The sequence below is a fragment of the Mirounga leonina genome, unplaced genomic scaffold (genome assembly GCF_011800145.1).
Source record: "Mirounga leonina isolate KUSES-001 unplaced genomic scaffold, KU_Mleo_1.0 Mir_180, whole genome shotgun sequence".
NCBI classification, from domain to species: domain Eukaryota; kingdom Metazoa; phylum Chordata; class Mammalia; order Carnivora; family Phocidae; genus Mirounga; species Mirounga leonina.
In genome coordinates this window covers 18,462,009-18,475,176 of record NW_023270469.1, presented here as the reverse complement: position 1 = coordinate 18,475,176, position 13,168 = coordinate 18,462,009, and the positions used below count along the sequence as shown (strand labels likewise).

The following is a 13,168-nucleotide window of genomic DNA, read 5'->3' as shown; positions in this document are numbered from 1 at the left end:
GACTTACTTTGGTAAAGGTTTTTGAAATAAATTTAGTCAATCACACGAAAATATAAAAATTTAGGTCTACAAGATGATATGCTGATATTCAAAATTTCAATAACTATCTTCTGATTTTTGAAACAATCTTTGGGTTATAATTTTATGCTGATTAATAGAAATTTATCTTACATAAGCTAAAGAGTAATTTATATTTCATCATTAAAAACTAGAGATTTTCTACCATTTCCCCTCAACAATTTGTATAACTGCTGTGATCTGCTTATTGTTTGTGTTCATCCTAACCCTGGAATGTGATCTAAGCAGGGAATTGGACGTGGCACAGGGTACCACATTTTTCAAAGCACTTTCATATACATTTGCTCATTTACCCTAACACAACTCTGTGAGATAGATGTCGTAAATGTCTGCATTCCCATTTTACTGATGAAGCAATTGAGGTTAAAGGATTTGGGACTTGCTCAGGCAGTCTTCCACATCCAGAGCTCCTCCACTTGAAGGAGCAGGTGACCAGGCGTGGGTACATAAGCTGGAGCACGCCAGGTAGGCAGGGCTGAAGCTCAAAGCAGAAGGTGGCCTGGTGTTGCCCATCACTCAAGGACCCATTCTCCCTTTAAAGTCCTGTATAGGGGGCAGATTATCATAACAGCAAGCCCATTTTTCCTGTCCCTACTCTAGAAGAAAATAGTATTTTCCCAAGAAATTTCTGGAGATAGCTAGAGAAGTAGTCTTTGAAAGGCACCATATGACAACTTTTTTTTCTCTAGGAGCCTCAAAATCAACAAAATACCTTAGGTTCAATATGAAACTAATAAAAGAACCTGCTTCTAAGCTGAACTACACAGGTGAAGCTCTTGCGAAGCGGCTCATAGGAAGCCTGAGCTTGGAAAGTGCCTTCTGGTGGCTATGGCTGTAAACTGCACCCACATAACTGCATAAGGTCTGTAAAAGGAGGGGACTAGAAATGGGAGAACCTTCCTCACTTTGGGTGACTGGTGGACTTGTGGAAGGACTGGAAAATGTCAGGGTCATGGGGAGTGCTTTCCGGGAGCACTGAGTAATGGGAGGGAGGAACAGTGTGTGTGTGAAACACCAGAAGAGAGTCTGTCATTCATTCATTTGAGAAATGCTTGTGTATCATCAGGGCCACAGATACTGTGCCTGGGCTCAAGGAGCTCTCAGCTTGGAAAGCTGAGAAAAGACAAGAAAAACAACAATTTACATATATTGAGATTAAAAGCCAGCAACATTACTGAAGTTTCAGGAGCTCCAGGAACCCTAGAATTTCTTTCCACAGCGTTGGAAGGAAATGTAAGCTTTCTTGTCCCTCTTTGCTCAGGATTGCACACAACTTTAGATTCTGTGTCAAGCTGTCAGCTATCCTGAGGAGGGAAACTGGTGAAAGATGGGTTTCTGTATGAGGGAGTAGTTGGCCTCAGGCAAAGAGAAATAAAAATGAGGTGCCAGGAAGGTAACAGAGAAACTGGAACAGGTTCTGCATCAGTGGGTGAGCAGGATTACTGAATTCAAATGAGATGATAATGATGATGAAGGTGGTAATAATAATAATGATAATAATAATAAATTATATTATAATGTGACAGTATTTGTACTAAGTGGAATAAAAAAAACAGTGACTGCACAGGAAGGACAGGACAGGTGGGAGGATGGTAGGCAGAAATATATACTGAGCCACCTGCCTCTGTGCCTTGATTGTAGTGTTAAGGTGTGTGGAGGTTGGGGCGCCTGGGTGGCTCAGTTGGTTAAGCGTCTGCCTTCAGCTTGGGTCATGATCTCGAGGTCCTGGGATTGAGCCCCATGTTGGGCTCTCTGCTCAGCAAGGAGTCCGCTTCTTCCTCTCCCTCTCCCTCTCAGTTCTCCCAATCTCTCTCTCTCTCAAATAAATAAATAAAATCTTAAAAAAAAAAAAAAAAGGTGTATGGAGGTTGGGGGAGTGAGGGAGATGAATCTAGAGCAGTAAACAAGAGCCAGAGAGTGAAGCGCTCTGTAAGCTGGGCTGAGGAGATTGATATATCCCCTGGTTAAGAGAAGACATTGAAGGATTTATTATTTTTTTTTAAAGATTTAATTTATTTATTTGACAGAGAGAGACACAGCGAGAGAGGGAACACAAGCAGGGGGAGTGGGAGAGGGAGAAGCAGGCTCCCCGCAGAGCAGGGAGCCTGATGCGGGACTCAATCCCAGGACCCTGGGATCATGACCTGAGCTGAAGGCAGTCGCTTAACCAGCTGAGCCACCCAGGCACCCGACATTGAAGGATTTAAAGCAGGGACTGTGACTTGACTGATAGTCACACCATCTCCACCCAGTCAGCCAGCAAGCCCTAAGACTCCATGCCCTGCTCTCTGCTCTACCCTCTTCCTTCTTTCCCCTCCCCCAGTCCTGGTCCTCTCATCCCCAGGCCCTCTCCCTACAGTGATCTTTCAAACATGCAAATGAGTCCAAACCACTCTCCATCTTAAAAAACTTCAGTGCTCCCCACTACTTATAGGACATCCAAATTCTCCTTGGCATTGCATGCAAGGTCCTCCACAATCAGTGGAGGCAGCAGGATATACACAAAAAGCACAACGGACTTGAACTCAGACAGACTGGGCTTTGAATCTTGGTCACTTAAGAGCTGACATTTATTGCCCAGGCACTTTTTTTTTTTTAAGATTTTACTTTTAAGTAATCTCTACACCCAACATGGGGCTCAAACTCACAACCCCAAGAACAAAAGTTGCACATTCTACTGACTGAGCCAGCCAGACACTGCAACCCAAGCATTTTTTTTTTTTTTTAAAGATTTTATTTATTTATTTGACAGAGACAGAGACAGCGAGAGCAGAAACACAAGCAGGGGGAGTGGGAGAGGGAGAAGCAGGCTTCCTGCCGAGCCGGGAGCCCGATGTGGGACTCGATCCCAGGACTCTGGGATCATGACCTGAGCCGAAGGCAGTCGCTCAACCAACTGAGCCACCCAGGCGCCCTGCAACCCAAGCATTTTTAAACTGAATCCTCCTAATGTCCCCCATCCCCCACATACCAAGTAGGCTTTACTATTTTTTTTTTTTTTAAGATTTTATTTATTTATTTGACATAGAGAGATACAGCGAGAGCAGGAACACAAGCAGGGGGAGTGGGAGAGGGAGAAGCAGGCCTCCCGCCGAGCAAGGAGCCCGACGCGGGACTCGATTCCAGGACCCCGGGATCGTGACCTGAGCCGAAGGCAGACGCTCACCGACTGAGCCACCCAGGCGCCCAAGTAGGCTTTACTATTATCACTCCCTTTTAGCAAATGGGAAACAAGGCCCAAGAAGGGAAAAAGTACTCAGTGCCCAAATAAGTGGAGACGCTAGGAATGGAACCCAGAAGTCTAGGGTCCATGCTCTTAACCATTGCTCTTACCAGTTGACTCCCATCTGTCACTTAACCTCTAGAAGCCTCAGGCTCCTCACATGCAAACTGGAGATAGGAAAATCTGGAAGATGTTGTTGTAAGGATTAAAGAAAATAATATAAATGTTAATTTCCTTCCTCTTAGTGGTCAGTTCCAAACTATCTTTTTTTTTTTTTAAAGATTTTATTTATTTATTTGAGAGAGAGAGAATGAGAGAGAGAGAGAGCACATGAGAGGGGGGAGGGTCAGAGGCAGAAGCAGGCTCCCTGCTGAGCAGGGAGCCCGATGCGGGACTCGATCCAGGGACTCCAGGATCATAACCTGAGCCGAAGGCAGTCGCTTAACCAACTGAGCCACCCAGGCGCCCAGTTCCAAACTATCTTTTCAGCTTCATCTCCTACCATTCTTTCTGTCTGCATCCCATCATCAGTAACACTAAACTCCATAAAGCTCCAAAGACATTGTAATGCCTCCTTAACTTTGTATATGCAATTTCCTCTTCCCAGAACACTTTCTCCTCCCTTCTCTGTCTAAAAAGCCTGAAGCCTCCCCTAGCTAGAATGGGTGATTCTCTTTTGTTCCCACAGACCCCTCCAAACTTCTCTCTCTGGGTCCCTGGCTTGGTTTCAGGCCTGTCCTTTCAGGCTTTGGGAGGAAGGACTGGCTGGATGCATCCCCAGCTTCTAGTCTAGAACCTAATGTGTAATAAATTATCAGAATTGCTGTGTTAAATGAAAGAATGCATGTAAAAGAAGAGATAGAAAACTGAGTCCTCTGGAAAGAAAAGCAAAATGAGACATGAGGAAGCCCAAAATGAGCTGGCAGAGAAGTAGCCTGTATTCACAAAAACCAAGAAAGATGCTGAGGATCCAAAGCCATAGGAAAAGCCAGCACAGGATTACAATGGGCAGAGCCCAGAGAGTTCAGAGGGCAGTGAAGGCAGTGATTCCAACTTGGGACCTAAAGTCCAGAGGGAAGATCTACTAGAGAGAGGGACAAGGATGTGAAGGAGGAGAGGGAGACAGAATGACAGGACAAAAGGTCTCAACTTGGGTCTGATAGATGATGGATCATAACATGTTGGGTGAAGTAGAAAGAAATGAGAGTAACACTAGGGAGAGCCTACAAGAGACAGCAGACCATGTGAAACCCATGCTAAGCTGACTGCATCAGAAGAACTTGAAATTGCCATTTATTTCACTTGCAGATTCAAATCCTGAAATTCTGTCCCAGTGGAGGAAACAACAGTGCCCTTGAACAACTCTAAATTGGGCATTGTGGAAGGGATGTATTGAGGGAGGGAAATCCCTGCCTGGGAAAACAACCTGTTTGAGGAAGGGCCTACTCCCTTTTTGGAGGTGCTGTTTGATACCCGGGTATACCCTGTGGGGTGGGTGGGTGTGACAGTCCAACTAGTTTAGAGATATACTAGCTGATGGGAGAATGATCTATTTTGTAGAAATGAAATCTCCATTTCTTGCTACTTCTACAAATGTGAAGTGTGAGCTGTACCATTCTCTCCAAGAAAGGTATGTTTTTGTTTTTTAAAGATTTTATTTATTTATTTGTCAGAGAGAGAGAGAGTACACACAAGCAGGCGGAGTGAGAGGCAGAGGGAGAAGCAGACTCCCTGCTGAGCAGGGAGCCCGACGTGGGACTCGATCCCGGGACCCCAGGATCATGACCTGAGCCGAAGGCAGATGCTTAACGGCTGAGCCACCCAGGCACCCCCAAGAAAGGTATGTTTGACAAATCTTAAAAAAGAAAAACATACAAATAAATCCCAAAAGATCACAGTTCCTGCCAGTCAAGTCATGCACTAGGCCCAGAAGCCTTAATTAGGTTGTTTTCTAAACTCTCTCAGTCAATCCTTGCTCTGACTTCTAGAAACACAAGACCTTCTACTCATGGGAAGCCATTTAGGTACTATATGAATCCAAAGAACACATTCCCTAACCCCCTCACTTTGCTTTATTGTTCTCAATAACACCTACTTATTTATTTACCATCTGCTAGTCTCCCCTAGTAGATATAACCTCCAAAACCATGAGGATCTTGCCTGTTTTGTTTTCTGCTATATTTGCAGCATCCACAACAGTTCCTGTGGGATCTCAATACATTTTTTTAAGGATTTTATTTATTTATTTGAGAGAGAGAGAGCACGAGCGGGGGGAGGGGCAGAGGGAGAGGGAGAAGCAGATTCCCTGTTGAGCTGGGAGCCCAATGTGGGGCTCGATCCCAGGACCCAGAGATCATGACCTGAGCCGAAGTCAGATGCGCAGCTGACTGAGCCACCCAGGCGCCCCTCAACACATTTTCATAGAATGAATGAGGTAATGAATTAGTGAAGAGAATTTCAGAGAGCCTAGTTTCCAGCTGTCCTTTGGCTTTGTTGACTGAAGTTGCCACAGAGTATATGGCTGGTCTCTATGGACTTCAATTCCACTTCTATGTGCCTGAACAGACTTTTATGATGCTGTTATGACTTTTACTATTCACATGCTATGACCCAAAAAATTATTTATTTATTTTTTAAAGATTTTATTTATTTATTTGAGAGAGAGAATGAGAGAGAGAGCACATGAGAGGGGGGAGGGTCAGAGGGAGAAGCAGACTCCCCGCCGAGCAGGGAGCCCGATGTGGGACTCGATCCAGGGACTCCAGGATCATGACCCGAGCCGAAGGCAGTCGCTTAACCAACTGAGCCACCCAGGCGCCCCTTCCCAGAAAATTATTAGAGGGAAGATTTCTTTAGGGAAATATAGACCCGAATTCAGATGGCTAGTTACTAACACAAGGATAATTAATGTTACTTTTGGCCTAGATAGTAGCGAAAAAATATGTCAGTCAGAAGCAGTGTAAGACTAATGACATGGGGGCAATTGTGTATGTGTGTAGGTATGGTCACCAAAAGACGGCTGACAAATGTACTAGTAGAAGAGCTCTGGGACTTAACGGAGGTTTTCCAAAGCAGAACCAGTGCTCAGAGATGCCTTATGCTCTGATGTGGGCTGTTGAAAGGAGCTTGGAAGGAGCTTGCAAATCTCCAACTGCCTTGTAAAAACAAGGAAGGCTAACATCAATCTGAAGCTCAAGGAAGTGAGGCTAGTAGATCAAAAGGATGTGTAGAACAGCTGCAATCAACCAAAGAAGCCAAATAAGATACAGCTATCAGGATCTCAAACCTGCCCCTCCCACTGCCACCTCCAGTTTCTTGGCCCTGCAGAAGTAGATTCAACCTTCATAGGTCATCCTGGGTTCATCATTCAATGTTCTCTCAGTGGATGTTTATTAAACAGGCTGGTACTGTGAGAGGCTAGGAATGCAAACATGAAAAGAATACAGGCTAGTGAAGGAGAAAGATATATGAATACCTGATCCAAACAGAATAGCATTGATAGGTGACAGGAATTAACTCTGAGAGCAGAGAAACAAAAACGCTGCCTGGAAATGTCAGGCTAGGCTTCCCTTGGATCATACTTAGGGTAAATCTTAAAGGGGGATCATTTTAGAAAGAAGAAATAGCAAGTTAAAAGGTGTGAAGAGAAGGCATTTGGGGTGCTTAGGGACATGGCTGAACTTCAAAGTGTATGTGTGTGTGAGTGCCCACGCGCGCACGTAGGTGTGTGTGTCTTGGGAGAGGAGCCAGAGCAAGCAGACGCTATGTCAGGGGTTGTCCACTTACCCGTATATCACAGACAAGCTATGCTGTTGGGATGAGTATCTACTGTTTATCTAATCTTCCTTTCCAAGATCACACTGGTAATCTGTCTTCACATCATGAGTAATAGGAAATGTGAGACCCATTACTGGTCTGTTTTCTTAAAAGCATCATTTGTGTCTTCAACATAAAAACTCCCTGGCTCCCTTGAGCACAAGGAATGCAGGTGTATTTGGGTTGCTTGCTGGTAGCAGAATGCTCATAGGCAGAATAATTTAAGTTTCTAAATTTAGAAGTCCCAGAAGGCAATGGAAAAGGAAACACAAGTAGCATGCATTGTCATACTAAGTCCTCAGTGGTCTTCAAGGGACAAGTAAAAGGGAATCGACAGTCTGCCAAAAACCTTGAACCCTTGTGAGTGACCCTGAAGAGAAATTTCACACTGCAGTAGCAACTCACTCTCAACCAGGCTGATAGCTTGTAAGAGGCTTGAAGCAGTTTACATTTAGGCAAAGAGGATTTCCCAAATTACACAGAAAGTTCTAATATACCCTAAAACGTTAATGTACAGACCTGGAATGACTACTCTGTTTTTTCTCTGTGAACATCCAGGCTCATAGATTTACATATCAGCTTTGATGACTCCCAAATTTATACCTCTAGATCAGATTGCTCCCATGAATTCCAGACCTTATACATCCTGCTGCCTTTTCACCATTGCCACTTGAATGTTTAATAAATACCCTTTTCTTGCCTCTCAAACTTAACACATTCAAATCCCAACTCCTGATTTCTCCGCCTAAACCTGCACATCCCTTGGAATCCACCATTCCCCTTACTGCTCAGGATACAAAGGAGTTATCTATTCTCTCTTACCCTACCAACAATTCATACCAATAATTCATTAGCAAACCCTGTCAGTTCTATCATCGAGACATATACAGAATTTGAACATTCTAACTCCACTATTACCACATTAGGCCAAACTACCACTATATTTTACCTGGATGGTATAGGAGCCTCCTAACTGGTCTTCCTGCTTTTCCTGTGCCCCACTAGAGTGTAGGCCAGGGGTTGACGCATTGCGGGGCTTGAACTCATGACCTTGAGATCAAAACCTGAGCTGAGATCAAGAGTCAGGTGCCTCACGCATTGAGCTGCCACCCAGGTACCCTGGCAAATTTTTTTCTGTAAAAGTGTGGATAGTAAATATTTTAGGCTTTGAGAATATGGTCCCTGTTGCAACTATTCAACTCTGTATTATAGCTCAAGAGCAGCTATAAACAATATATAAACAAATGAGCATGACTGTGTTCCAATAAAACTTAATGGGCACTGAAATTTGAATTTCAGATAATTTTCTTTTCTTTTTTTTTAAAGATTTTATTTATTTATTTGTCGGAGGGGGGGCAGAAGCAGGGGGAGTGGTAGGCAGAGGGAGAAGCAGGCTCCCTGCTGAGCAAGGAGCCCATGCGGCACTCAATCCCAGGACCCTAGGATCATGACCTGAGCCAAAGGCAGATGCTTAATGGACTGAGCCACTGAGGCATCCCTGTAAAAACCATTCCTAGCTAACAGGTTGTACAAAAAAGGTAGTAAGCTGGATTTCATCCATAGGCTATAGTTTGATGACTCCTGTTCTAATATTAAGACAGAAGTCAATGATTTTTTTATAGTTTTATTGAAATATATTTAATGTGAAATGCATTCGTATTATATATAATATGAATGATAAAATCTCCTATTTAAATTGTACAGTTCAATGGTTTTTAGTATGTTCACAGAGTTGTGCAACCATCATCACAATCTCTTTCAACATCCTAAAAAGTTACTCTGTACCCATTAACAGTCATTGCCAATCCTGCCCACCCTATCCTTCCCACCCTGTACCTCAGCTCTAGGCAACAACTAATCTACCTTCTGTCTCTAGAACTTCACCTATTATGCACATTTTATATAAATTGAATCATACAATATATGGTCCTCTGTGTCTGGCTTCTTTCACTTAGCAAAATGTTTTGAAGTTCATCCGTGTTGTTACATGTATCAGTACTTCATTCCTTTTTATTGACAAATAATATTCCATTGTATGGATATCCATTTTGTTTGTTTATTCATCAGCTGATGAACATAAGGATTGTTTCTACTTTTTGGCTACTATGAATAATGCTGCTTTGAACATTTGTTTACAAGTTTTTGTGTGGACATAAGTTTTAATTTTTCTTGGGTATATACTTAGAAGTGGAATTAACTGGGTCACATGGTAACTCTAACTTTTTGAGGAACTGCCAGACTGTTTTCCAAAGAAGCTTACAAATTTACATTCCCATCAGCAGTGGGTGAGGGTTCCAATTTCTCCACATCCTTGCCAACACCTGTCATTGCCTGTCCTTTTGATGATAGACATCCTAGTGTGTGTGAAGTGATATCTCATTATGGTTTCCATTTGCATTTCCCTGATGGCTAATAATGATTTTTGGACAGGACTTAGCAGTGGGGAAAGTGATGGAAATGTGTGAGGCTGTTGATTTGTTTGAGATGGCTACTGATTCTCCAGCTGTATTTACACTCTGCTTCACAGAATAAACATCACTTCAATTAGACCAGCCTAAGTGTTTATTTCTTTGAAAACACTATTTCCAAAACATAAGCACTTGTTCTACTGTATCTTTAGGGAGGCAGATCCACATGATTCTTCAAATACTTCTACTGCTCACACAACTTGGGACTTTGGAATTGGACCCACTCATTGGCCTCTGAGTTGCTACCTCCTATACTGAAGTTGCTTCCCAGATAGATTTTGTTTCAATTTGGAAAGTGAGGATAGGAAAGGAATTAAAGGGCTTTATAAACTGTTTGTATAGCTGGCTTGTGTTCTTTAAAATGGTTCTTCAAAAAATTGCCTCGATCTCCTTGATTTTCTGCAATGAACAAGTGACTCCCTCCTTCCCCACAATAATGGAGCTTTGGCACAGAGTCATCAGCAATCTTGACACGCCAGGCCGTGTAAGTAATTTTGAAGCCACTTGTAATCAATTCTAGCGCTCCATTCCAGACGTAGTTAAAACCGATTTTATTTTGGGCGCCTGGGTGGCTCAGTCGGCTAAGCGTCTGCCTTCGGCTCAGGTCATGATCCCAGGGTCCTGGGATTGAGCCCCGCATCAGGCTCCCTGCTCAGCGGGAGGCCTGCTTCTCCCTCTCCCACTCCCCTTGCTTGTGTTCCCTCTCTCGCTGTGTCCCTCTCTGTCAAATTAATAAATAAAATCTTAAAAAAAAAAATTTATTTCAGGTGGATAGCCTTAAAAAAAATAAAAAGAATACTACAACAACTTGTGTTGGAATATGTTAAGGGTTTTTTTTAGGGTTTTGATTTCCAAATATATAATAACTTTTAAGAAAAAGCATTAAATTATTTAGTAAGGATTATCTACAAAAACACTCAGTGTAGGGGTGCCTGGGTGGCTCAGTTGTTGGGCATCTGCCTTTGGCTCGGGTCATGATCCCAGTGACCCGGGATCGAGCCCCGTGTCAGGCTCCCTGCTCCGCGGGAAGCCTGCTTCTCCCTCTCCCTCTCCCCCTGCTTGGGTTCCCTCTCTCGCTGTGTCCCTCTCTGTCAAATAAATAAATAAAATCTTAAAAAAAAAAAGAGTTCATCTGTCTAAAAAACAAAACAAAACAAAACACTTAGTGTAAAATGTTCTCATTCCTATATGACCCAAATATGCATGATCTACCTCAATTTTCTTCTAAGAGGTGTTCAGGAAGCACAGCTGGTAGTACACTGAGCTGAACTGTGACTTGTTGGGTCAGTGCTTATGGAGATGGATCCAGTAAACAACATTTTGTCCAGACAGTGGGATTAATATGGAGCATGGCCCAATGGTCCTTTCTAGTCATAACATTTAGCTTTTCTAGGTTAAAAAAAATCATTGTCCAAAAACTAAGAATAAGCTACTTAAGATAAGCCATAGAAATGGTTTCTGTCGTTTGAAGAAAAGTTAAGATTCAAGAAGAATGTTAAAATAGGATTTCCAAGAGTCAAGGAACCAACTCAGCAGTTGGTTAAGTCCTATCCCGGGGCTGTGGTGGCTACTGGTATAGGTAAGGCAGAGTCAGGATGAAATCCTTTATTCAGTTTATTGATTACTCTAACTCATTCATCACACTTCCCCATTAAGAGGGTCATCTCAGCAACCAATATATGAAAGGACACAACACGTAGTGATTGATATGAGGCCTATGTTACTGATCACTCCTGGAAGACAAGAGTATCTTACCTGCAACAAAGGCATCAGCTGCAAACCCAGCGCTTGCTCATAGAGTAAGTTCAATTCTGCACAACTGGAGAAGGAGAGTTTGGAAGTGTAGAGGTAATAGTGCACATGCCTAAATGTGGAACCGTCTCTGTCGATGAATAGCCTCTGGCTTTCCAAGGAGGTCAAGGCTGAAGCCTCTTTCCACAGCAGGGAGTCTGGAAACTGAGCGAGTTTGCTTCTGGGAACTGAGAAATGCCAGCCCCCAACGTTGAAATGAAACAAATCCTCTGCTGATTCATGAGGCATGCCAGGCTCCTCCTAAAAGGGGAATAAAAACAGAGCTATGCGAGAAAAAGAAATAAAAAGCATCCATCTTGGAAAGGAAGAAGTAAGATTATCTCTATTTGCAGATGATGTGATCTTGCATATAGAAAATCCCAAGGAATTCACTAGGAAATTATTAGAAATGAGTTTAGTAAGGGTGAAAGATATGTATCAATTGTATTTTTATTTTTAAATTTTATTTATGTATTTATTTGAGAGGGAGAGAGAGAGAACACAAGAGTGGGGGTGGGGTGGACAGAGGGAGAGAGAGAATGTCAAGCAAGCTCCACACGCGGCACAAAGCCTATTGAGGGGCTTGATCTCTCAACCCTGAGATCATGAACTGAGCTAAAATCAAGAGTCAGATGCTTAACTGACTGAGCCACCCAGGCGCCCCTCAATTGGGATGTTAATACACAAGCAATGAACAATCCAAAAATGAGATTCAGAAAACAATTCTATTCCAATAGTATCAAAAAGAACAAAATATTTAGGAATAAATTTAACAAAAGAAAGGTAATACTTGTACTCTGAAAAGTTCAAAACATAGTTGAAAGAAATTTTAAAGACTTAAGTAAATGGAAAAACATCTCATGTTTACCAATCAGAAGACTTAATACTGTTAAGACTGTAATACTCTCCAGATCTACAGATTGAACACAGTCCCTATGAAAATTCCAGCTGCCTTTTTTTTTTTTTTGGCAAAAATTGACAAGCTGGGGGTGCCTGGGTGGCTCAGTCAGTTAGCGTCTGCCTTCAGCTTGGGTCATGATCCCAGGGTCCTGGAATCGAGCCCCTCATCGGGCTACCTGCTCAGTGGAGGGTCTGCTTCACCCTCTCCCTCTGCCCCTCCCCCCACTCATGGTCTGTGTTCTCTCTCACTCACAAATAAATAAATAAAATCTTTTAAAAAAATTGACAAACTGATGTTAAAGTTCATATGGAAATAAAAGGGAATAGTAAAAACAATCAAACAAACAAAAAAACCCTCCAACTCTTGAAAAAGGAGAACAAAAAATTTTTTTAAAAGATTAATTAATTAATTTGGGAGAGTGAGGGGAGGGGCAGAGGGAGAGAATCTCAAGCAGACTCCCTGCTGAGCTCAGAGCCCAAGGTGGGACTTGATTCCATGACCCATGAGATCATAACCTGAGCTGAAATGAAAAGTCAGACACTTAAGTGACTGAGCCACCCAGGCGCCCCAAGAACAAAATTTGATGATTCACACTTCCCACTTTCAAAACTTACTAAAAAGCTATAGTAGTCAAGATAGTGTGCTATTGTATAAGGAAAACATATGGATAAGTGGAATACCATTGAGAGTCCAGAAATAAACCTTGACATTTATGGTTAATTGAATTTGACAAGGGAGCCAAGGCAATCCAATGGATAAAGAATAGCCTTTTCAAAAACTGGTGCTGGGACAGCTGGACATCCAAATGCAAAAAAAAAAAAAAAAGTTAGACCCCTACCTCACACCATACATAGAAATTAACACCAAATGGGACAAACCTAAAAATAAGAG

The 13,168-nt window shown here is 42.6% G+C and overlaps 1 protein-coding gene across 1 annotated transcript in view; it reads right to left on the bottom strand.

Moving 5' to 3' along the window:
* KCTD19 (potassium channel tetramerization domain containing 19) overlaps nt 1–13,168 on the bottom strand; it is a 29,889-nt gene that overhangs the window by 13,643 nt on the left and 3,078 nt on the right. The window contains exon 2 of the mRNA XM_035024992.1: nt 11,341–11,637. Coding sequence (XP_034880883.1) covers nt 11,341–11,637 — 297 coding nt within the window. The remainder of the gene's footprint in view (nt 1–11,340; nt 11,638–13,168) is intronic.